General features: G+C 36.1%; 3 protein-coding genes across 3 annotated transcripts in view; 2 read left to right on the forward strand and 1 right to left on the reverse strand.

The window, feature by feature from the left end:
* Window positions 1-24,015, reverse strand: part of LOC128583691 (cytochrome P450 1B1) — a 174,788-nt gene that overhangs the window by 87,702 nt on the left and 63,071 nt on the right.
* The window catches only part of RMDN2 (regulator of microtubule dynamics 2), a 101,824-nt gene that overhangs the window by 41,203 nt on the left and 36,606 nt on the right, over window positions 1-24,015 (forward strand). For both annotated transcript variants that reach the window (XM_053588152.1, XM_053588151.1), the window contains exons 5-8: window positions 593-653; window positions 9,519-9,594; window positions 11,304-11,381; window positions 17,352-17,450. In XM_053588152.1, the coding sequence (XP_053444127.1) occupies window positions 593-653; window positions 9,519-9,594; window positions 11,304-11,381; window positions 17,352-17,450 (314 nt within the window). The remainder of the gene's footprint in view (window positions 1-592; window positions 654-9,518; window positions 9,595-11,303; window positions 11,382-17,351; window positions 17,451-24,015) is intronic.
* On the forward strand, window positions 16,359-16,891 carry LOC128583693 (integrin beta-1-binding protein 1-like). Its single transcript, XM_053588153.1, has 2 exons — window positions 16,359-16,433; window positions 16,646-16,891. Exons 1-2 carry the CDS (start codon window positions 16,359-16,361, stop codon window positions 16,889-16,891), a joined length of 321 nt encoding a protein of 106 aa, XP_053444128.1.

Raw genomic sequence — 24,015 nt, forward strand, 5'->3', positions numbered from 1 at the left:
CTGAGACTGTTCATTATTGTGAATGAGGAGGCCAGAACTTCTCAGAGAAGCGTTCCCTTCCTCCTTTAGACAGAGCAGTGCACTCTGCTGTGTACTCTTTTTGCCTTGCTTTTATGTTTCACATGTAATTTGTTTATATGCATATACCTGAAACCACCTGAACCGCGAGCCCATGGAGGTCAAGAACTGTGTCTTATTCAATGTTTTATTCCCAGATTTTGGCAAAGTGTGGCACTTAGTAAGTGCATGGTAAAATTGTTTGAATGGATTACCAAAGAACAATTTCTATTATATTTTTAGGTGACGACTAAATGACTTTTCTTGCCTTTGGTTAAACCAGTTAGTCCAGTGGGTGTCAAAATTGAGCACTCATCAGAATCATTAGAGGCCTATTGCAACACAGATTGCTGGACCCCACCAGCAGAATTCGTGATAGAGTATGTGGCTGAAAAGTTGCTTTTCTACAAGTTTCCAGGTGATGCTGTTGTGTCTGATCTTAGGACCATACCTTGGGAACCACCAAGTTAATTGAAGAATTTGCCTCCTACCAAGTCACCTGAAGATGCTAAGTATAAGTTCTTTTATCTTTCAGGCAAAACTTTAAGTGAAAGAGCAATTGCTAGAGCACCTCTGAATGGACATTGTCATCTGTGGTAAGTATAGAGGATGTAAAGTCTTTCAAATTCTAATACACTTATTAATTAAAAAGGATCTTTTGAAGTATTATTGACACAAATATGTATAGTTGGTAGTGCAGAAACTGTCCTTGTTTGTTAACATATTTCATTGAATATTTTATAATTTTTTTTTTTGAGACAGAGTCTCACTATGTCAACCTCAGTAGAGTGCTGTGGCGTTACAGCTCACAGCAACCTCAAACTCTTGGGCTTAAGCCATTCTCTTGCCTCAGCCTCCCAAGTAGCTGGCCACAACACCCGGCTATTTTTTGGTTGTAGTTGTCATTGTTGTTTGGCAGGCCCGGGCTGGATTTGAATCCGCCAGCTCCAGTGTATGTGGCTGGCACCCTAGCTGCTGAGCTACAGGTGCCGAGCCTTTACAATTTTTTCCATAGGGTCTCTCTCTGTTGTCTTGGCTAGATTGCAATCCTCCCAAAGTAGCTAGGACTATAGGCACTCTACACCTTGCATGGCTGATTTTTCATAGTTTTTGTAGAGATAGGGTCTTGCTATGTGGTTCAGGCAGGTCTCAAACTCTTGGCCTCTAAGCTCCTCCCACCTCAGCCCCTCAGAATGCTAAGATTATGGGTATAAGCCACCATGCCCAGATAAAAATTTTATAAATTAATCTTTCAAGTCTTTGAAGATGATGAATTGTAACTCTCATTTAATGTAACATTTTGTTTGAAAAAAATAGTAAAATGATGCCATGTTTCTAAACAAAAGGTAGAAAGACTGCTTCAGAGAATAAAAGCATATCAGCCATTTATTATATCTTAATGAGTCATGGTGTACAAATTCTACAGGTTGAGGAGCAACCATTTATAATATATAAAACACAAACAAAAGAGAATTAGTTTGATGAATATAAGTAGTTATCCTTGGGGCAAAAAAAATTATTCTTAATTATGTTGTGTTTTGGACCTTTGTATATTTATGTAAATGTTTTTTTATAAATTATAAATCAAAACATAAATAAGAATATATTTTACATAACATTTTTTGATTTCCTTAGATTTTTTTTTTCTCCCCAGCATTACAGGTACTTCAGAAGTTAGGAAGTAATAAAGTATGAGGACCTTTCTTGAGCATAGGTTTCCAGAAACCCACCCTTCTTGGTGTTATTTTATTCCTCATAGAGGTACTCTTAGGCAAAACGTCCCTCAAATTGGTTCCCTTCCCCCAGGTCCACATTAGTCGTGCAGGAAACTCATTTTTGTCCCACCAAGATGTTAAAAGCACAAACCATTTTCCTAAAGCTGATCTGTTTCTTCACTCTGCCATCAGCAGAGGGAGCTCCACTCACAAATTCTAGCTTAAAACTTCCCAGGGCAGGAATCAGGTGACATTGTATGTGTCTCCAAACTCTAAGGGACAGGTGCCAAAATATGAATAGTCTGTTAAAGAAGCTGCTCTGGTACAGGATCTTTAGGATCACTTCCCTAATACCTCATGGTCCTGGCAATTATTGCTTTAGCCAGGTTTACATGATCATCTAATTTACATAATGCCGATACTAATAAATTAACATATGTGTTAAAGCATTTCTGTTCTTCCACTTTTAGTGGTAACTGTAACGAACTTGTACTGACCAAGCCATACTTCCTCTCTCCATCTCCATTGATGTTGGAGGTGTTTGGGGGCTGGCTAACACTATTAGAGTACAAAAAGAATACCCAAGTCCTGCTCTGAACTCTGAGCTTGTCTTACCTCTCCTTCCTCCTCCTCCTCAGTTCTTTCCATCCTGTCCTCTTTCTTTCCTGTACCCATGAAGAATCACGTCAAAAAAAGATATTTGATGTTAATCCTCCTCCTTTGTTGGGTTTACATTGAGGAATGATGTTGAATTTTCTTTGAGGGCTTCCTAAGTACCTTCAGCTGTCTCTTGTGAGGCTAGATTATGCAGAGCTCTCCCTAATGGGTTTCCAGTCTGTCTTCCACTAATTTGGCCACTTCTCCTGTGTTCGTGTTTTTTCATTTTTTATTGTGAACTAATTATCCTGTTTACCACTATAGGATTTACCCCTAAGATTAAATCTTCAGAACACACACAGAGTAATGACCCAATTGTGTTTCACATGATTTCTTCTTATTCAGTTATCAGTTTTTAATTTAAATCTTATCAGTTAAAGTTCTAATAGAACTTTAATAAATTTAAATGTCAATTTAATCCTAATTCTGAGGATATATTATGTCCTACTGAATGCAAAAGTTCCCATTCCTTAAATAGTAGAGGTTTAAGGTGATTAAAAAAAAAAAAAAGAAAGAAAGAAAGAAATTTAGATGTTGACTTGAGAAACAGTGGGTGAAATTTAGGTGAAGTGAATATAATTAACTGTAATAAAATGTTGAGAAAAAATCTTATTCTGCTGTATCTTTTTCCACATGTTAAGATTGAATTTATTAGTATGTCACTAAAACATTTTCTCATTTATTTAGCATGAATAACAAACTATGGCCTGCAGATTGTTAGACTGCTTGTTTTTGTAAATGAAGTTTTCTTGGAGCCTAGCCACACCCATGCATTTGTGTACAGCAATAGAGTTAAGGAGTTACAAAGGAGACTATCTGGCCTCAAAGCCTAAAATGTTTACTATCTGGCCCTACAGCAAAAGTTTGCAGACCCATGGTTTACAGTGTTATATGATTATTATAAGCCTTCACTTTGAAACAAAAGATTTAATCATAAAGGATAATTTTCATAAAGGGTTAATATTTGGGAATGATTGAAAAACATCATCTTCATCTTTTCCAAAATGAAATTGCTCTGTATCTTTCTGGCTGCATAAGCTTTCTATAAAGTTCTGTTAATCTTTGTAATGCTGGCCAAAAATACTTCTAAAATCAAGAGAATAAAGTTACCAATGGATTTGCAGTTTGTTAGCCAAATAGGCCTAACCTTAATTATAAGTAATGTCTTACATATTTGTTATGCTCTACCGTTTGCAAATTACATCCACATGCCTTACAGCGGGTAATTCTCAGAATGGCCTGTTTCCACTTTATGGATGGCATGAGCAAAGCACAGCATGTATGTGTGTTTGCACATGGAAAACAGAAACTAGAACCCAGATTCTATATTTTCAAATGCTCAGTCTTCTTTCTGTTATAGTGCATGCTACTTCTGCTTTCTCACAGCATAAATGGCATGATGCTGAATCAAAAATATTAAAGGGAAATTAATGGAATTTTTTTAGTAGTTGTTAAAACAATATTATACTCAATTATTAAGGTTATAATCAATGACATTGCCAAAAAAGTACAATGTTCTTGTCAAATTATGTATAGTTAGAATGACCTCTAGATGGAGATAATACACCACATTCTGAACTAACTTTCTTCAGAGTTCCCATTGACCTGAGAATTTGAGAAATGAAACATTATTTTTTAAATGAGCAATATATAAAACGGCACACACATGCACACACACACAGGTAGAACTGATCGAAAGAAAAGAAGAGAAGATCCTTTGGAAGATAGTAGGCAAGTGAGCTTTGAGAGATGCAAAAAGATAAACAATACTTCAGACTTTAAAGAAGTTGGTTTTGAAAAGATTATAAAATATAGAACACTCCCTTTTACCTAAATGTTTTAGATAATGGTATGTCTAAATCATGCTTTTTCCTTTTTTCCCCTTCACTCAGAGTAGCTTGGGGAGACTGTGTTGAGAGAGCAAAGTAAAAGCCTAGAGATGTGCATAAGTTGTTCCAATTTTCCAAAAATAGAAGATTAATTCCACCACTGTAGACCAGTGAACACAGCATCTATTTCTTTGATTCCAGAAAGAAACACAAACAGGTAGTTGGCTTGTTTTGTGAATCTTTAGATGAGGAAGTAAATTCAAGTAGACCCAACATAGATTTTTCTAAAAATGTGACACGATCTGTTTTTTATTTCCTTGTTAATAGATAGAGTATGGAAATTGGCCTAATATATCTGGATTTAAGCAAGGCATTGAGGCAAGTTCCTTCATAACATTCTTTGGACAAGAAGTAGGAATGTGAGCAAGCTGCTGGACTACCCATACTGACTGAGCTTTTGAGCCTCAGTTATTCTACAGATCATTGTCCTTCTGGGGGTGATTCTAGGGCCAGATCTATAACTGAAATCCCAGTCATTCAGTGGTTTCGTCAGTAGATAAAGATATAGAAGGTATGCTTATATAAGTTGCAGATAACACAAAATTAGCAGGAATGAGGTATATGATGGATGACAATAGGAATTCAAAATAATTGAAAAAATACTAACAAATTGTGAATGAAACGCAATAAATATGGAGGGGAAGGACAGAGACCGGGTATCAAAAATGACCGAGGACATTAGGGAAAATTGTTGGACATTTGAATAAATTCCTGAGCTTAGTTAATAGTGTATTAATGTTGATTCATTGTGATAGTTGTGTATCAGTGTTGACTAATGTACAAACATGACAATATTCATGTATGAATATTGGTACAATTATGACAAATGTACTGTAGTATAAGATGTTAACAACGGGAAAACCAAGGTGTAGTGTGTATGGGAACTGTCTGTACTATGACAACTTTTCTGAAAATCTAAAGCTATTTTAAAAAAATAAAAAGGTATTTAGATAGAAAGTAGCCCCAGGTTTTAAGACCAAATAAATGACACAGTGATAATGACAATAACAAAAATTGAGAGTTTGGGGAAATGTTTGTGTGGAATTTGGAAGAATAGGAATTACTCTCTAATCTGGAACTCTTTGGGTGGAATGATAGAACAGAGTAGCTGAGAGCATTTCAAAAGAACAAGGTGAATAGATTATTTGAATAGACCTATGTGTATTAAAGAAATAAAATAATTAATAATGTTCCAAAATAGAAAGCACCAGGCCCAGATGAGTTCACTGGTAAATTCTACCAAATATTTAAAGAAGAAATTATACCAATACTTTACAATCTTTTCCAGAAAATAAAAGCAAAGGCTATACTTCCCACTTATTCTGGGAGGCTAGAATTACCCTAATACTAAAACCAAATAAAGACATTATATGAAAACTATAAACCAGGATCTATCACAAAACTTAATTTCCCACGTGAAGAAACTCAGATCAGAAATAAGGCAAGGATTCCCCTTTCATCCCTGCTTTCTAGCATTGTCCTAAAATTTATAGCTACTACAGTAAGACAAGAAAAGAAAAGGTTTGCAAATTAAAAGGAAAGAAATAAATATATTTTTCAGGTAACATGATTGTCTTTGTAGAAAATTCAAAAAGAATCAACAAAAATGTTCTTAGAATTAAGCAATTATAGCAAGGTTATAGTATACAAGATTAACGTACAAAAATCAATCACTTTCTTGTATACCAGCAATGAAGAAGTGGAGTTTGCAGTTAAAACCATATCACCATTTACATTAGCACCAAAACTTTGAAATACACAGGTAAAAATACTAACAAAATATTTACAAAGTCCGTGTGGGGAAAACTGCAAAATTCTGATGAATGATCAAAGAAGAACTAAAAACAATGGAAAGATGGTCCATGTTCATGGTTAGAAAGACTCAGTATTGTCAAGATGTTAGTTTTTTTCAACTTGATCTGTAGATTTAATGCAATCTAAATCAAAATTTCAACGCTTATTTTGGCAAAAGGCCAAACTCAATATTGAAGGAGAAGAATAAAGTTGGAGGACTGACACTACTCAACTTCAAAACTTCCTATGAACCTATAGTAATCAAGACAGTATGGTATTAGCAAAAAAAAAAAAAAAAAAAAAAAGGACAGATGGATCATTGGAATAGAATAGGATTCCCAGAAATATACCCACATAAAATATAGTCAACTGATCCTCGACAAGAAAACAAAGGCAATGCAACGAAACAAAAATAGTCTTTTCAATAAAAAGTACTGGAACAATTGGACATCCACATGCAAAAAGAATAAATCTAGGGCCAGGCACCATGGCTCACACCTATAATCCCAGCACTCTGGGTGGCTGAGGCAGGTGGATTTTCTGAGCTCATGGGTTCAAGACCAGCCTGAGCAAGAACGAGACCTCATCTCTAAAAATAGCCAGGTGTTGTGGCAGGCGCCTATAGTTCCAGCTACTCGGGAGGCTGAGGCATGAGAATCACTTGAGCCCACGAGTTTGAGGTTGCTATGAGCTATGATGCTACAGCACTCTAGACTTTATATCCTTCACACAAATTAACTCAAAATGGATCATAGACCTAAATATAAAATGCAAAATTATAAAACTCCCGGATGAGAAGATAGGAGAAAACCTAGATGATCCTTGATGCAGCAATGACTTTTTAGATATAACACCAAAAGTACAATCCATAAAAGAAATGACTTGAATTCATTAAAATTAAAACCTTCTGTGAAAAACAGTGTAAAGAGAATGAGAAGATAAACCACAGACTGTGAGATGTAAAATACATATCTAGACTGTTATATAAAATACAAACAATACTTTAAACTCAACAATAAGACCACAAATAATACAATGTAAAAATGGACAAAAGACCTGAACAAGACACCTCACCCTGGAAGATAGACAGATAGCAAGTAAGCATGTGGAAAGATGTTCAACATTGTATGTCATTAGGGAACTGTAAGTTAAAATAATAGTCAGTTACCACTACACACCTATTAGAACGGCCAAAATCCAAAACACAGACAACACCAAATACTGACAAGATGTTTAACAAGAAGAACTCCTATTCTTTGCTTGTGAGAATATAAAATAGTACATCCATTTTGGAAGACAGTTTGGCAGTTTCTTACAAAACTAAACATACTCTTACTGTAGGATCCAGCAATCACACTCCTTGGTAATTACCCCAAATTGAAAACTTATGGCCATGTAAAAATCTGCACATAAATGTTTTTAGCAGATTTATTCATAACTGCCAAAACTTGGAAGCAAGCAAGATGTCCTTCAGTAGATGAATGGTTAAATAAACTGTGGTACATCCAGACAATGGAATTTGTTCAGCACACAAAAAAGAGCTGTTAAATCATGAAAAGACATGGAAGAAACTCACATGCGTATTACTATGTGAAGGCAACCAGTCTGAAAAGGCAGTGTACTGTGTGATTTCAATTATATGACATTCTGAAAACTGCTAAGCTATGGAAATGGTGAAAGGATAAGTGAGTGATCATCAGGGTTGGAGAAAGGGAGGGATGAATAGGATGAGGACTTTTAGAGCAGTGAAACTATCTGTAAGATATTTCAGTTGTGGATACATGTCATTATACATTTGTCAAAACCCCTGGAATGTGTATCTTCAAGTGTCAACCCTAGTGTAAGCTATGGACTTTGGGTACCGATTTGTCGATGTAGGTTCACTGATTTTAATAAATGTGTCACCATGGTGTGGAATGTTGATAGCGGGGAGATTGTATGTATTTTTGCGACAGAAGGTATATGGGAACTTTTTGAGGGTTCTTATTTTTGCTATGAATCTAAAAGTGCTCTAAAAAGTAAAATTTGTTAATTTAAAAAAAAAATACATAGTGAGGTCTGAGGCATCCATGGCAGTTTTCACAAAGGAGCTGTAGAGTCTTTTTCTCTTAATCTGCCTTTCTTAAGTGTACAATCTCTGGAAAGATTTTTATTGGTTGTAGAGAAGTACATGAAAGTCAGCCTGATTTTAGAATTTGTGAGTAATAGTATATCCCAGTGGTTCTCAACCTTCCTAATGCCATGACCCTTTAATACAGTTCCTGTGGGTCGCAACCCACAGGTGGAGAACCGCTTGTATATCCTAATTTAGTTAAGTTGTAAGGTCATTTTTAATAGGTTTTATAGTTGTTTGTCTTGCTTAATGTAGCAGGTTCTATTGAATATGTATAAACTAAAAATTGAGAGATCAAAAAGTTATAACTGACTAGTGGCCATTTTATTGGTTGTGTACAGGTGGTGTGAATTATGTCATCTTTTGTGCCCAGAAATAGTCTTGTTTCAAGTGAAGAAAATTGTTAATTTCATTTTTTATATGAATAAGTTATGCTTATTTATAGAATCCATCAAAATAACCTCCACGATTCTATTTTCATCTCAGTTACTATGGCAGTGCAAGTGAAAATACTACCTACTCTTGAAATATTTAGGCAAATGAATAGTTTGCCTCAGACAAAAGTAATCTAAAATACTCTGAACACTTCCACATAGAAACACTCTGTGAAAATTTTAGAGCAAATAAGCAAATCATATAATTATTTATGTAAATTTTGTATTCCCTATAGAAAAAAAAGTAAATAATCCATGGGATACATTATTCTAGCAATGCAGTGTTTCCAGGAAGATTTGAGAGAGATGAAGAATTTTGTGAAAAAGCTAACTCTAAAATTATCTTTGACTTTATTTTGTTTTAGTCATGATATTTGTTTTTATTTTCAATGACACTAATGGAAGTCATAATATTATTTTTTATTTTTTAATGAGAGAATAATATTTAAAAGATTGGTTTCAATAATGTTTTTTAAATTTATAAATCTGACATGCTTTTCAATTTAATACTTATGTGATTAGACTTTCCTAGAGCTTTTTGACTTTGGTGTTAATAATGCCAATGATAGTGGCAGGTAACATTTATTCAAACTCCATACATGCCAGCCAATTCTCTAACCTCATTCTCTCTTTTAGCTCAATTTACCCTCGCAACATACATGTAAAGTATTGTTAGTGTCCCAGTTATAAATGAGGAAAGCAGCCTCATGCTAATGTCAGGTACTTATTGTTAGGTCCCCAGTATCTATATAAATACTTTTGTTAAATATTAATGAATTCTTAGAGTTTTTTTAATGTTATGCTTTGGTGATACTTGATTAAAAATTTATACAATAGCCATTGTTTTTATTCTTTTCAGGTATGCAGTTTTGTGTGGCTATGTATCTGAGTTTGAGGGCTTACAAAACAAAATCAACTATGGACAGCTCTTCCAGGTACTTCTCATCATTTAAAGAAAGCTTAACTGTAGCTATACGTTCCATTAATAGGTAGAAATTAGATTATTTTAAAAGTAAGCTAGAACTTATTTTGTTTTATTTTTAAAACAGGAAATGAAATGGTACTCTTTAAATAGTACTGCCACAAAAAGAATCAAACCACTTGGGTAATTAAAGATTATTATTATTCCATATCCTGAATGATGTCTCAAAGTAATATTATTTGTTTCAAAGGTAGAGTATTAGCATTTTGGTCATGAGTTAACCAACATCATAAGTGTGGCTGGGACCAAGTAGTTAACAACCTCTGCATGTGGACTTGACCAATCCAGGGCTTAAATTTACCATGATAGGTAAACAAAATAAGTAATCCACATGTGAAAAATAGCATAGCCTCATTTTTAGAGTAAATAAGCTGAACAAATACTGTACCTAATTTGTAGTCAAATAATTATGTAAATTATATACTCCCAATGGAGAAAAGTAAATAATCCAGGAGATAAACTATTCTACTAATGCAGCATTTCCAGGAAGATTTGAGGGAGATGAGAAATTTTGTGCAAAAGCTTACTCTAAAATTACCTTCGACTTTATTTTAGGCATAGTATTTATTTTTATTTTCAATTACATTAGTGGAAGTCATGAAATTTTTATTTATATTTTTATTTCTTAAGGAGGGAATGAATTTAAAAAAATTGATTTTAATAATGTCTTTAAATTTATAAATCTGTTGATATGTTTTTCAGTTTAATACATATACATGATTTATTATTTACTTCTAGTTATAGTAGCCCAATAAATAATCCCTTGGGGTCAATAATGACAGGGACAAGTAAAGAGTTCCTTATAACCATTTTGATAATGCCAGAGGAATCTATTCCTCTGAGTTCTGTTATTTTTCTTTCATTACACCCTATTCCATGTCATTTGATATCTATAAACTCAGCTTCTGATTCAGTAAGTATCAGCTAGGCAAGTCATGGGCAGACAAATATTTGAGTTTGGTATTTTCTACTTTTATTGCAACATGTTGGCTTTAAATTATACATAACCTTTCATAGTCACAGTTCTGGTTGTAGTTAGAAGCAATCTTTTTTTTTTTTTTTTTTAAATTTAGGATCAATATGAGGGTACATACAATTAGGTTATGTTGTTTGCGTTTGTAAGGTAATGTCCGAGTTGCAGGTGATTTCCTTCACCCAGGAGGTGTACCATATAGCCCTACATTGGACCTATTAGGTGGGAGCTTACCAATCCTTCTTCCCTACATCCCCTTCTCCCTTCTTGAATTTATGTTTTTCTCTCATGTGGTCCTATGGTTGTTGATCTACTAGTTTCAACAATAGTATTGTGTACGTGGAATCCTTGCATTTCCATTCTTGAGATAATTTACTTAGGAAAATGTTTTCCAAATCCATCCAGGTAAATACAAAAGACTCAAAGTCTCCATCTTTTTATGGTTGAATAGCATTCTACGGTATACATACACCACAGTTTATTAATCCACTCATGAGTTGATGGGCAACCAGTCCTTTTTGATAATCGAATTATTGATAACAATGATTGTGATGTATTAATGATAGGGATGGGGTGGGGAATGAGACAACATTTCAAAACCACTTTTGAGTTTGTTAGCCTTTGGCATAGTTTCATCCAACAACATCTGAGACTTGGGAGATGACTTTTCCTTTATATGTTTCTTTCAGGAGCATTTAGAAATAGCAATCCAACTTTTACCTGAAGAACCCTTTCTATATTACCTCAAGGGAAGATACTGTTATACTGTAAGTTGAATGCCGTTATTTATAAATGTTATTTGAATATGCTATGATTATATGACACATTTTCAGTGACTTATTTATGCCTTTATTTTTACCCAGTGCCATGTCTAGGGAAAATTACTGTATCAGTATACATTTTATATGAATGTATCATATACATATTTTATAATTCTATGTGAATTTATAATTTATACATATTTTAAAAATTAGAGTGATACATTCTATAATTTATACATATCTATGTATTAAATGCAGTATTTATAATATACGATTTTTATTTCTTGCCTTTCCATTTCCCCTTGCAATAGTCACACTGTGTCCCTTTGTTACTGTCCTGGTTGGGATCCATCTTCCACATACCTGCACTCTGTATAAGTACTATTCATGGTTCTGTGGGAGGACTTCTTTTCATACAACAGTGCCTATTGAGCATAAATTATGTGTGGACTAAGTGGCCAGAAGATGAATAAAACACTGTCCTTATCCTCAAGGAACTTTATTTAGGAGGGAGAGGAGATATATAGAAATAATTTAAATAAAGGCAGCTGGTCAGCCTAAGACCCAGTGTCTTAAATAGCACTATTAATTTATAGAAGAGTAACAGAATGCAAAAATGTATCTTAAGAATACATGAAAATAGCTGGGCGTTGTGGCTGGTGCCTGTAGTCCCAGCTACTCGGGAGACTGAGGCAAGAGAATCGCTTAAGCCCAGGAGTTGGAGGTTGCTGTGAGCTGTGTGATGCCACGGCACTCTACCAAGGGCCATAAAGTGAGACTCTGTCTCTACAAAAAAAAAAAAAAAAAAAGAATACATGAAACGCTATTTGGTTTTGGGGGTTTGTTTGTTTATTGTTTTTTTTGTTTGTTTGTTTTTTTGTTGTTGAGATAGGGCCTCACTTTGTCACCCTCAGTAGAGTACAGTGGCGTCATAGCTCTCAGCAACTTCAGACTCTTGGGCTCAAGCAATCCTCTTGCTTCAGCCTCTCATTTAGCTGGGACTTCAGTCGCCTCTACAACGCCCAGCTAGTTTTTCTAGTTTTTGTAGAGATGGGGTCTCACTCTTGCTCAGGATGATCCTGAGCTCAAGCAATCCACCTGCCTCAGCCTCTCAGAGTGCTAGGATTACAGGAGTGAGCCACCGTGCCTGGCTAGAAATGCTATTTATGAATGAGAAAAAAGGTAACTTTTATTGAGGTAGAAAGAGGTGAAGAAGGGAATTTACTTTGAAAACCTGCCATATGCCAAATTGCCAAATGTGCTTTATATACTGTTTCTTGTCACATTTAATCCTTAAAATAGTACTGTAAAGCACGTAATTATTACACCAGTTCTTTTGTTTTGTTTTGAAACAAAGCCTTGCTCTCTTGCCTGAGATAGAGTGCAGTGGCATCATCATAGCTCACTGCAACCTCAACTTCCTGGGCTCAGCCTTCCAAGTAGCTGGAATTACAGGTGTGTGCCAACCATGCCCACCTAATTTTTTCCAATTCGTGTAAAGAAAGAATCTAGCCCTTGTTCAAGCTAGTCTTGAACTGCTGACTTCAAGAGCTCCTCTCCCCTTTTCCCTCCCAAAGTGCTTGGATTACAGGTGGAAGCCACCGCGCCCAGCAATTACACCAGTTTTAAAGATGAAGAATCTGAGAATAATGTTAAGAACCTTCCCAAAATTCAATTTAACTAGTCAGTGAAATAACCAGCTTTGAAATTCAAATTTAATTGTAAAATTCATACTTTTTATACATGTATAGTATCCTGTAGGAAGGGAACTTACATTTTCATAAGGAAAAAGAAGAAACGATCTATCATCGGTTTTTCCCTCTATAAGCTGGTTGTGAGATTCCTAAGTCACATAATAGAATGATCACAGCCCTCAGATTTTTAATAATATACTTAATGTAAAATACAGTGTTGTCTTCATTCTATGAAATACTGCACTGTTAACTATACTTTTCATTTGCTAAGATCGTACTACCTTGTAACAACTCACATTGTTTTGCTTTTTGTTTGTTTTTTGTTGATCCCATGTTATCTGAAAGCTCCTTGAGGAAAGAATCCACATTTTACATTTCTTAGTATTCTTTTTTTTTTTTTTTTTTTGTAGAGACAGAGTCTCACTTTATGGCCCTCGGTAGAATGCCATGGCATCACACAGCTCACAGCAACCTCCAACTCCTGGGCTTAAGCGATTCTCTTGCCTCAGCCTCCCAAGTAGCTGGGACTACAGGCGCCCGCCACAACGCCCGGCTATTTTTTGGTTGCAGTTTGGCCGGGGCTGGGTTTGAACCTGCCACCCTCAGTATATGGGGCCGGCGCCTTACCGACTGAGCCACAGGCACCACCCATTTCTTAGTATTCTTTTAAGCTCAGTTCCTTACCCCTAAAATAAGCTTCTCGAGTATTTGTTGCTTAAATAATTGATAAATTAGAGAAAAAGGACAAAAAACAAAGACCACAAAAAGACAGTAATGACTAATATGTATGTGGCTCTTGTAAACGTTTTAGATGGCAGTAAACATTTTATATGTGGTTGCTCACTCAACTCTTTCAACAATCTTAGAAAGTGAAGCCCAGGGTCACTTAACTAGTGAGTGTTAGAACAGGATTTAAACACAGGCAGTTTGTTTTCAAAGTCTTTGTTCGTAACTAGTATGTTCTACTACCTACACATTAGAAGTACAGATGGTAAATATAAATTGTGCGAGAGGAAGTTGGAATGCATTCTGGCAAGGGAATCACCTTTCACCAAGGTATTAAGGCAGGAATGAACAAATGTGTACAGAATGTTTCCAGCACATGCAGACTAGAAAGCTCGAAATTTTCTGAGCACAAAATATCATAAAGTATGTGTGAGTGTGTGGTGTGTGTTTCTAACCAAATCAGTGGGAAAACCTAGAGGAAAAATATAAGGGGAACAGCCAGAGGCCAGAAAAAAGCACCAGTTCCAAGGTCTGGTAAAGCAGCCTCAAAGCCACCTGACAATCAGAGGCATTTATTAATACTAAGCCTGGTAACCTAGAGCTTAGTGCGTAGACTTTTATTGGGGTTGGTAGCTGCTGACCTGAGCAGAGCAGGGAGCAGCTTGACGGCTACCACAATATATCTACCACGCACAACGTGCTATGCCTAGAGGGGAATGAAACTGACTCAACAGAAGCTTACAGAAATTCAAATTCATTCTCAGCCTTGACAATGTAGAAGATAAAGGTAATGGGAAGAAACTCCTAAGATCTAGAGGACATTGACTCAGTCTCCTCACAAGTGGCCAGGGCTTGAATGCAGACTTTTTTGTTTAGGCTTTAAAACCCAAGAAAGAAATTTTAATTCAAAACAGACCCTGATCTTCATGCCCTACGCCAATGGCAGCAGCAAATACTAATTCTCCCTAGAGGAATTTACCTTCATATACGCCTTGTAATACTTTCTCAGAAAGTGTCTCAACGATGATGAGTTCACAGTCAAAAATTGTGGTATATACAAAGAGACAAGCCAATAGGAATCATAGTCAACAGAAACAAAGAAGAACAGCAGTAGACCTTAAAACATTTCAAATTTTGGAAACGTAGGATACGTCTTTTTCAAAAAGAGAAGTTTGGAGGGAGGAAAAATGAATGAGAAGCATGAGCATAGTTCAGAGCTGCTTTCTGAAAATAAACTGTTGGTTATATCTGTGCAATAAGACAAACTAGAATTTGCAAATGGATCAAAGGAGCTTTTCTCATAGTCCAGGCTGTCGGGTACTTTTTATAACATTACCTTTATCAGTTACAACAGTCCATCCAATATTGACTGACAATTGAAAAGGAGAAAACTAAAAGTGTTTCCACATATACAGGGTGGCCATAAATTTTAAAGTAGTTGTCTATTTTAAATTGCACATAAATTTATGGCCACCCCGTATTTGACTGTTTTCCAGATAAAATTTCAGTTAAATCATGTCACAAAAGAAGGTCTCAGAGTGGCAAGTAAACATATTGTGAAAAGATAAATAGCAACGTTAGTCATTAGAGAAACACACTACTCACTACAAGAGCTAAAATTGAGCAGACTGACACTACCAAGTGTTGACAAGGATATGGCACAATTGAAACTCTCATATATTTTGATGGGAATATATGAATAATAAATAAATATATGCATTAATAAATGATACATCAGTTCCTATGCATTTACCAAGAGAAATGAAAATATATGTTCACACCAAGACCAGTACACAAATGTTCATAGCAACTTTAGCAGTATAATAACACATATGACTCTTCAGAGCATTATGCCAATTAAGTTAATAAAGAATACATAATGCATAATTCCATTGATGTGAAATTCTAGAAAAGACAAATTATAATCATAGCTTAGCAGTTGGAACTAGGAATGGTTAAGAATTTTTTTTAATTTTAAATATTTCTTTATATTTCAATATTCAAAGGCATACACATGCAGTTTTGCTACCTGGATATATTGCATAGCTGTGACATCTGGCTTGTAGTGTACCTATCACCTGAATTGTGTACATTATACCTAATGTGTAATTTTTTTATCTTTCTTCATCTTTCCACCTTTGGGGTTTCCGATGTCTGTTATTCCACTCTGTATGACCATGTGTACCCATAGCTTAGCTCCCACTCCTGAGAACATGTGGTATTTGATTTTCTATCCCTGAGTTACTTCCCTCAGGATAATAGCCTCCAGTTCCATCCAAGTTGCTATAGAAGACGTCATTTCAGGAAAATCTGGCACTGGAGTAAGGGACTGGGCTAGGTGTCCAGGCACCAGAGGCTGGGGCTTTCCAACTCCCCCTGAAGCACAGGCAGCCCCAGGGATGGGCCTGTGGCCATGAGGTACATTGTTTCTCTGAAAAGAATTGACCATATCAGAATGAAAAAAAAACTCTCTGTGCAGACTGCTGACTGTGGAATCTTTGAAGACAATAAAATAGTGTTCATTTTTGTCAAAGATCTTTTCTGGATCAAGCGATGGTGAAAAATGTTTCTGAAAGGCAAAAAGTGGCACAGTGATAGCAGTTCCCAAAGTAGTGAGATCAGTACTAAGAGCAAGTCTGTAGATTCTAGCCCTGGGGGTCCTTCAAGATACAGCACTGTGGCCAGCCTTGATACAAACGCTACCAAAAGCTCAGGACAAAGCAACAATAATTCAAATAACTGTGCAGAATTTTGAATAAAATATGTGGATGCCATTGAGAAGCTGAAGCTGGTGAGGGAAAAGGTCTGGAAGGGACACTGGACCTGATATATTACATAGATGTTGCCCAGCAAGATGGAAAGTTGCCTTTTGTTCCTCTGGAGAAAGAATTTATTATGAGAGTTTCCAAGTATGATATAAAAGTATCAACATCAGATCAGCATGACATCTTGCACAGGCATGCTCTATATTTAATCATCTGGATTTGTTATGATGATGGTCTGCAGGCAGGAAAAAGCTTATTGGCTCTGAAGACCACAGATACAAGCAATGATGGATACAGCCTATGGGTTTATCAGTGCAACAGCCTGGAATAGGCGCAAGCAATTTGCAAAGTTTTTTCTACTGATTTTAACTCTGTATTAACATCTGAGAAATCTTGAATTCTGTAATCAAGTCGAAATCCAGTTAATCTGAAAGCTCAGCTGTTTTCAATCTGTAAAGTTGAATTGTTATGGAAATAAGTGAGCTGTGCCAGGGGTCCTCAAACTATGGCCCGCAGGCCACATGAGGCGGTGTGATTGTATTTGTTCCCATTTTGTTTTTTTACTTCAAAATAAGATATGTGCAGTGTGCATAGGAATTTGTTCATAGTTTTGTTTTGTTTTTTTTTTAACTATAGTCCAGCCACATTATTTGTGGATATATATTTATGTTTGTATATGTTATATTTGTATGCACATACATACGTATATACATACACACACTAACTGGGGAGAAATTATCCATTCAAAAGGTGAACAACTTTCTAAGAATGATGTTACTCTGTATTTGCAGGTATCAAAACTAAGCTGGATTGAGAAAAAAATGGCTGCTACTCTATTTGGAAAAATACCATCTTCAACTGTACAAGAGGCTTTGAAAAATTTCCTTAAGGTACATTTTGTCTATTTGTTATTTTAGTGTTCAACAAGCTACCATCTGGACCTGTCCCTGGTACCCTTGTTGCCCAGAAAATCTTTTCCCCATGAGAAGCCCATTTGTAATCCTACTTTTGGCATATTCTATTTTAAGTCTCTTATAATTCAAATTTTGTTTGTTGTTTGTTTGTTTTTGAGACAGTCTCACTCTGTTGCTCTGTTGCAGCTAGAGTGCAGGGTGTCATCATCATATTAATAGCTCACTGAAACCGCAAACTCCTGGACTCAAGCTGTCTTCTCACCACAGCCTTCCAAGTAGCTGGGACCACAGGTGCCCACTACCATGCCTGGCTAATTTTTCTCTTTTTGTAGAAATGGGGTCTTGCTGTTGCTCAGGCTGGTCGAACTGACCTCAAATGATCCTCTCACCTTGCCTCCCAGAGTACTAGGATTATAGGGGTGAGCTACCACGCCAGGCCACAAGTTATGTTTTAAATGTCTACTTCTTAGAGTAGCTAGCTATGCCCTTGGTCCTAGGAATAGTCATCTACTTTTTAAAAATAAGAAAAGGGGGAAGGGGGAAAGGGAGGGGAGGAAGGCGAGTAGAGGGAGGGGGATTGGTGGGATAACACCTGCGGTGCATCTTACAAGGGTATATGTGAAACTTAGTAAATGTGGAATGTAAATGTCTTAGCACAATAACTAAGAAAATGCCAGGAAGGCTATGTTAACCAGTGTGATGAAAATGTGTCAAAGGGTCTGTGAAACCAGTGTATGGTCCCTCATGATCACGTTAATGTACACAGCTATGATTTAATAAAAAAAATAAAAAAATAAAAATAAATAAAATAAATAAAAAATAAAAAATAACTCAGCAGCCTAGATGAAAGTTTCAATATAGCAGCCCTTGCTAACAAATCCAGGAGTAGTTTTCCGAGTCACGTGAGCATGTGCAGAAACAGTTGTGCTCTGATTGTTAGACTTGGTCCAGTTACTCCTGATTAGCCTAATGGAGAGCTCGTTTAATAACTGAGTAAAAAATGCCAAGAGGACATGAGAGCAAATCAGTATTTTCATTCCTATCTTAAAACATATAATTGATATACTAATTCACCTCTGAATAGTAGTTAGTATGTAGGCACACATGTAAATGTATAATATATCATATATCCACCCATATAATCAACTTCCTCTTGGTCTAACCCTTTTACCTTTCTCTGGAACCAATTATGAAATCTTATAGTTACTAAATGTATTTTCCTTTTCAGCCTACTTACTTCAGGTTTATAAAAAAAAAAAAACAGAGAAAATCAGGCTCTGAGCTGTATTGTCCCAGATCTTGTGCATGTTTGTATTATATTTGTGTTGTATTTCAAGAATGGATTTGTAGAACTGAGAGGGGATTTAGAAATTAAAAGGTCAAAAATGGAGAATAGATTTCCTTTCACTTTCCATCTCTGACCTGTGACCAGTGGCTGCCTGGAGAGCTGTATAAAAAATTAAGTGTTCTGAAATCAAGCACAAGCCCTGCAGAAAAAAGTACAGGAAATAAAAACACAAGGGCCATGCATTTTTTATTTAATATGACCTTTTTTGTTGTATAAGAAGGAAATTAAGATCTCAGGAACTTAATTTGTTTAGTTTCACACAATGTCAATCGAAGCTTTGATTTAAGATATGAGTGAGTCTAAGACTGCATCACCCCAGTTTCTTCACCTTTTTTCTACCACTGAGCATTAGTTCTCTCATTTTAAATTTTATAAGAATATGGATCATGATATCTTTAAGGCAAAATATCTCTATAAAAAGTATCAAGTGAATTAGCAAAAATGTTATTTGAACTTGAAACTTATTTCATCATAATGGCAAAGTTATAATTGGAGATTAGGTTTTCAGAATAGTATAACAGTACCTGAAATAAAATGCAGATAAAATTAAAAGTGGTAAATGGGCTGGGCAGGATGGCTCATGCTGATTGTCCCAGCTGGTCAGTAGGCTGAAATGGGAGGATCGTTTAAAGCCAGGCGTTTGAGACAAAACTGGGCAACATAGCAGGACCCTGTCTCAAAAAAAAAAAAAAATGGTAAGCGTTGCAATAATATAGATATAAGGAGTGCAAATTCTGGAACCAGACTACCTGGTTAAATCTCAGCTCTATCACTTACCAGCTGACTAACTTTGGACAAGTTATTTAACCTCTGTCTCAATTTAATGAATAACATGGAGATGACAGTACCTACCTCATAGAGGTATTATGAAGAATATATACATTAATACAAATAAATTGCTTAGTGTGTGTCTAACATCTAATAAGCCCCCAATAAAAACTCACAGAATTTTAACTTGATGCACTTAACTAACAAGAAGTGTAGACATGGAAATGATTAGAGAAGAGAGAAGAAACAGAAGAATCAGAATCCATGAGCACTGTGGATGCCTCTACAAGATGTTTAGGGCTCTGGCCAGGACTGAATGGGACAGCTTCCTTTAACTGCTTATGGCTTTACTGTCTTTCTAGCAGGTTCCATTCCAGGTCCAGAAACTATTCACCTACTTGGTCTTAAAGAATTCCACCAAACCTGTCCTCCATTCCCCCAGGAACTTTTGTCTTTCTCTTCCTGGAACCTTACCTGCTCCATTCTGTACAGAATAAAATGTCTCGTACCAAGGATGTTCTCTCTTAGATGTTAGAACACTCCTCAGACCCCTAACTTGGATTCCCCTTCATTACTATCTGTCTTTAAAAAAATCCAAATCCTTTGACTCAGCAATTCATCTTCTAGGAATCTTTCTACCAATAAAAGTTTACATGTACCCAAGCATTTATGGGAGCAAGTATAGTCACTGATCATTATTAGTAATAGTAAACATTAAGAATAAATCAAAATGGCCAGTGGGGACTTTTTAACTATGGTGTGTCTCTAGTATGAAGTGAAGCTCTTAGGAACAATGAGATCCATGTATGTCTGCAATAGGATATGTGTTTGTGATACCTTCTTTAAAAAAATTTTTGAACCAATATGTCTCATTTTAATTTTTTTTAACAAAAACAGTTATTTTTTTTTATTTGTCTATACTTGGCAAAAAATTCTGGTAGGATGTATGTCAAACTTTTGATAGTGGTTACCTTGGGGAATAAGATGGAAATTAAAAATAAAATTAGAGGAGGCGGAGCAAGATGGCAGCCGAGTAACAGCTTTCTTGCATCTGGGCACCGTGAGTCTGGGGAGATAGAACTCCAGGCATCTCTGGCTGGTGGGATCTGCCTATCATCACCCCTGTGCAGATACAGGGAGTCAGCGAGAGACTTCTGGACCCGAAGAGGAGGACTAAAACAGTGGAAAACCGGCAAGTGGTCGCATCTGTTAATCGGTCTAAACCCGTGTGCAACTTCCACAGGCACGAGAACTTAAAGAGCAGGAGGAAGTGAAAAGAAAATTAGGGCAAGGAAACAGATAAAAGAAATCACTCATGAGGAAGAATCAGCAAAAAACTCCAGGCAACATGAAGAACCAGTCCAGAACAACCCCGCCAAGGGACCATGAAATAGCTACTGCAGATGATTCCACTTATGAAGAAATGTTAGGAATGACAGAAAGGGAATTTAGAATACACATGTTGAAAACAATGAAAGAAATGATGGAAACAATGAAGGAAACTGCTAATAAAGTGGAAAATAACCAAAAGGAAATCCAAAAACAGAATCAAATAAGAGATGAACTATATGAAGAATATAAAAAGGATACAACAGAGCTGAAGGAACTGAAACAGTCAATTAGGGAACTTAAAGATGCAATGGAAAGTATCAGCAACAGGTTAGAACATGCAGAAGAAAGAATTTCAGAGGTAGAAGACAAAGTTCTTGAGATAACTCATATACTAAAAGAGGCAGAAAAGAAGAGAGAGAAAGCAGAATGTTCACTGTCAGAATTATGGGACTTTATGAAGCGTTCCAACATACGAGTTATAGGAATCTCAGAAAGGGAAGAAGAATGCCCCAGAGGAATGGAAGCCATACTAGAGAATATTGTAAAAGAAAATTTCCCAAATACCACCAAAGATTCTAACACACTGCTTTCAGAGGGCTATCGGACCCCAGGTCGCCTCAACTCTAACCGAGCTTCTCCAAGACAAATTGTGATGAACCTGTCCAAAGTCAAGACGAAAGAAAAGATTCTGCAAGCTGGCAGGAGTAAGTGCCAGTTGACCTACAGGGGCAAATCCATCAGAGTGACCGCAGACTTCTCTAATGAAACTTTCCAAGCAAGAAGACAATGGTCATCTACCTTTAATCTACTTAAACAGAACAAATTCCAGCCCAGAATTCTGTACCCTGCTAAGCTAAGCTTAAAAATTGACAGAGAAATCAAATCATTTACAGATATACAAACATTGAGGAAATTCGCCACAACAAGACCAGCTCTACAGGAAATTCTTCAACCTGTTCTGCACACTGACCACCACAATGGATCAGCATCAAAGTAAGAACTCAGAAATTAAAGGACAGAACCTAACCTCCACACTGATGCAAAAGATAAAACTAAGCAATGGACTCTCACCATATAAGACGAATAGAATACTACCACACTTATCAATTATCTCAATAAATGTTAATGGCTTGAATTCCCCACTGAACAGACATAGATTGGCTGACTGGATTAAAAAACACAAGCCATCTATTTGCTGTCTCCAAGAAACACACCTGGCTTCAAAAGACAAATTAAAGCTCCGAGTCAAGGGTTGGAAGACAATTTTTCAGGCAAATGGAATTCAGAAGAAAAGAGGAGTTGCAATCTTATTTTCAGATACATGTAGATTTAAAGCAACTAAAGTCAAAACAGACAAAGATGGTCACTTTATATTGGTCAAGGGAAAACTACAACAAGAAGACATTTCAATTCTAAATATCTATGCACCCAATTTAAATGCTCCCAGATTCTTGAAACAGACCTTACTCAGTCTGAGCAATATGATATCTGATAATACCATAATAACAGGGGACTTTAACACTCCTCTTACAGAGCTGAACAGATCCTCTAAACAGAAATTAAACAAAGATATAAGAGATTTAAATGAGACCCTAGAACAACTGTGCTTGACAGACCCTAGAACACTCCATCCCAAAGATAAAGAATATACATTCTTCTCATCACCCCATGGAACATTCTCCAAAATTGATCATATCCTGGGACACAAAACAAATACCAACAGAATCAAAAGAATTGAAATTTTACCTTGTATCTTCTCAGACCATAAGGCACTAAAGGTGGAACTCAACTCTAACAAAAATGCTCGACCCCACCCAAAGGCATGGAAATTAAACAATCTTCTGTTGAATAACAGATGGGTGCAGGAAGAAATGAAACAGGAAATCATTAATTTCCTTGAGCATAACAACAATGAAGACACAAGCTACCAAAACCTGTGGGATACTGCAAAAGCAGTTTTGAGAGGAAAATTCATCGCTTTAGATGCCCACATTCGAAAAACAGAAAGAGAGCGCATCAACAATCTCACAAGAGATCTTATGGAATTGGAAAAAGAAGAACAATCTAAGCCTAAACTCAGTAGAAGAAAAGAAATCTCCAAAATCAAATCAGAGATCAATGAAATTGAAAACAAAAGAATCATTCAGAAAATTAATGAAACAAGGAGTTGGTTTTTTGAAAAATAAAATAGATAAACCATTGGCCAGACTAACGAGGAATAGAAAAGTAAAATCTCTAGCAACCTCAATCAGAAACGATAAAGGGGAAGTAACAACTGATCCCACAGAGATACAAGAGATCATCTCTGAATACTACCAGAAACTCTATGCCCAGAAATTTGACAATGTGAAGGAAATGGATAAATATTTGGAATCACACCCTCTCCCTAGACTTAGCCAGGAAGAAATAGAGCTCCTGAACAGACCAATTTCAAGCACCGAGATCGAAGAAACAATAAAAAATCTTCCAACCAAAAAATGCCCTGGTCCAGATGGCTTCACTCCAGAATTCTATCAAACCTTCAAGGAAGAGCTTATTCCTGTACTGCAGAAATGATTCCAAAAAATTGAGGAAGAAGGAATCTTCCCCAACATATTCTATGAAGCAAACATCACCCTGATACCAAAACCAGGAAAAGACCCAAACAAAAAGGAGAATTTCAGACCAATCTCACTCATGAATATAGATGCAAAAATCCTCAACAAAATCCTAGCCAATAGATTACAGCTTATCATCAAAAAGTCATTCATCATGATCAAGTAGGCTTCATCCCAGGGATGCAAGGCTGGTTTAACATACGCAAGTCCATAAACGTTATCCACCATATTAACAGAGGCAAAAATAAAGATCACATGATCCTCTCAATAGATGCAGAAAAAGCATTTGATAAAATCCAGCATCCTTTTCTAATTAGAACACTGAAGAGTATAGGCATAGGTGGCACATTTCTAAAACTGATTGAAGCTATCTATGACAAACCCACAGCCAATATTTTACTGAATGGAGTAAAACTGAAAGCTTTTCCTCTTAGAACTGGAACACCAGACAAGGTTGTCCTCTGTCACCTTTACTATTGAACGTAGTGCTGGAAGT

This window comes from Nycticebus coucang, chromosome 4, assembly GCF_027406575.1.
Source record: "Nycticebus coucang isolate mNycCou1 chromosome 4, mNycCou1.pri, whole genome shotgun sequence".
NCBI lineage: Eukaryota > Metazoa > Chordata > Mammalia > Primates > Lorisidae > Nycticebus > Nycticebus coucang.

Excerpts from the sequence above, each read along its gene's own strand:
- LOC128583693 (XM_053588153.1), top strand. The coding sequence starts at position 16,359 with ATGTTTCTGAAAGGCAAAAAGTGGCACAGTGATAGCAGTTCCCAAAGT. Across the intron at positions 16,434-16,645 it reads TCAGTACTAAGAGCAAGTCT|CAAGATGGAAAGTTGCCTTT; the intron begins GTAGATTCTAGC and ends GATGTTGCCCAG.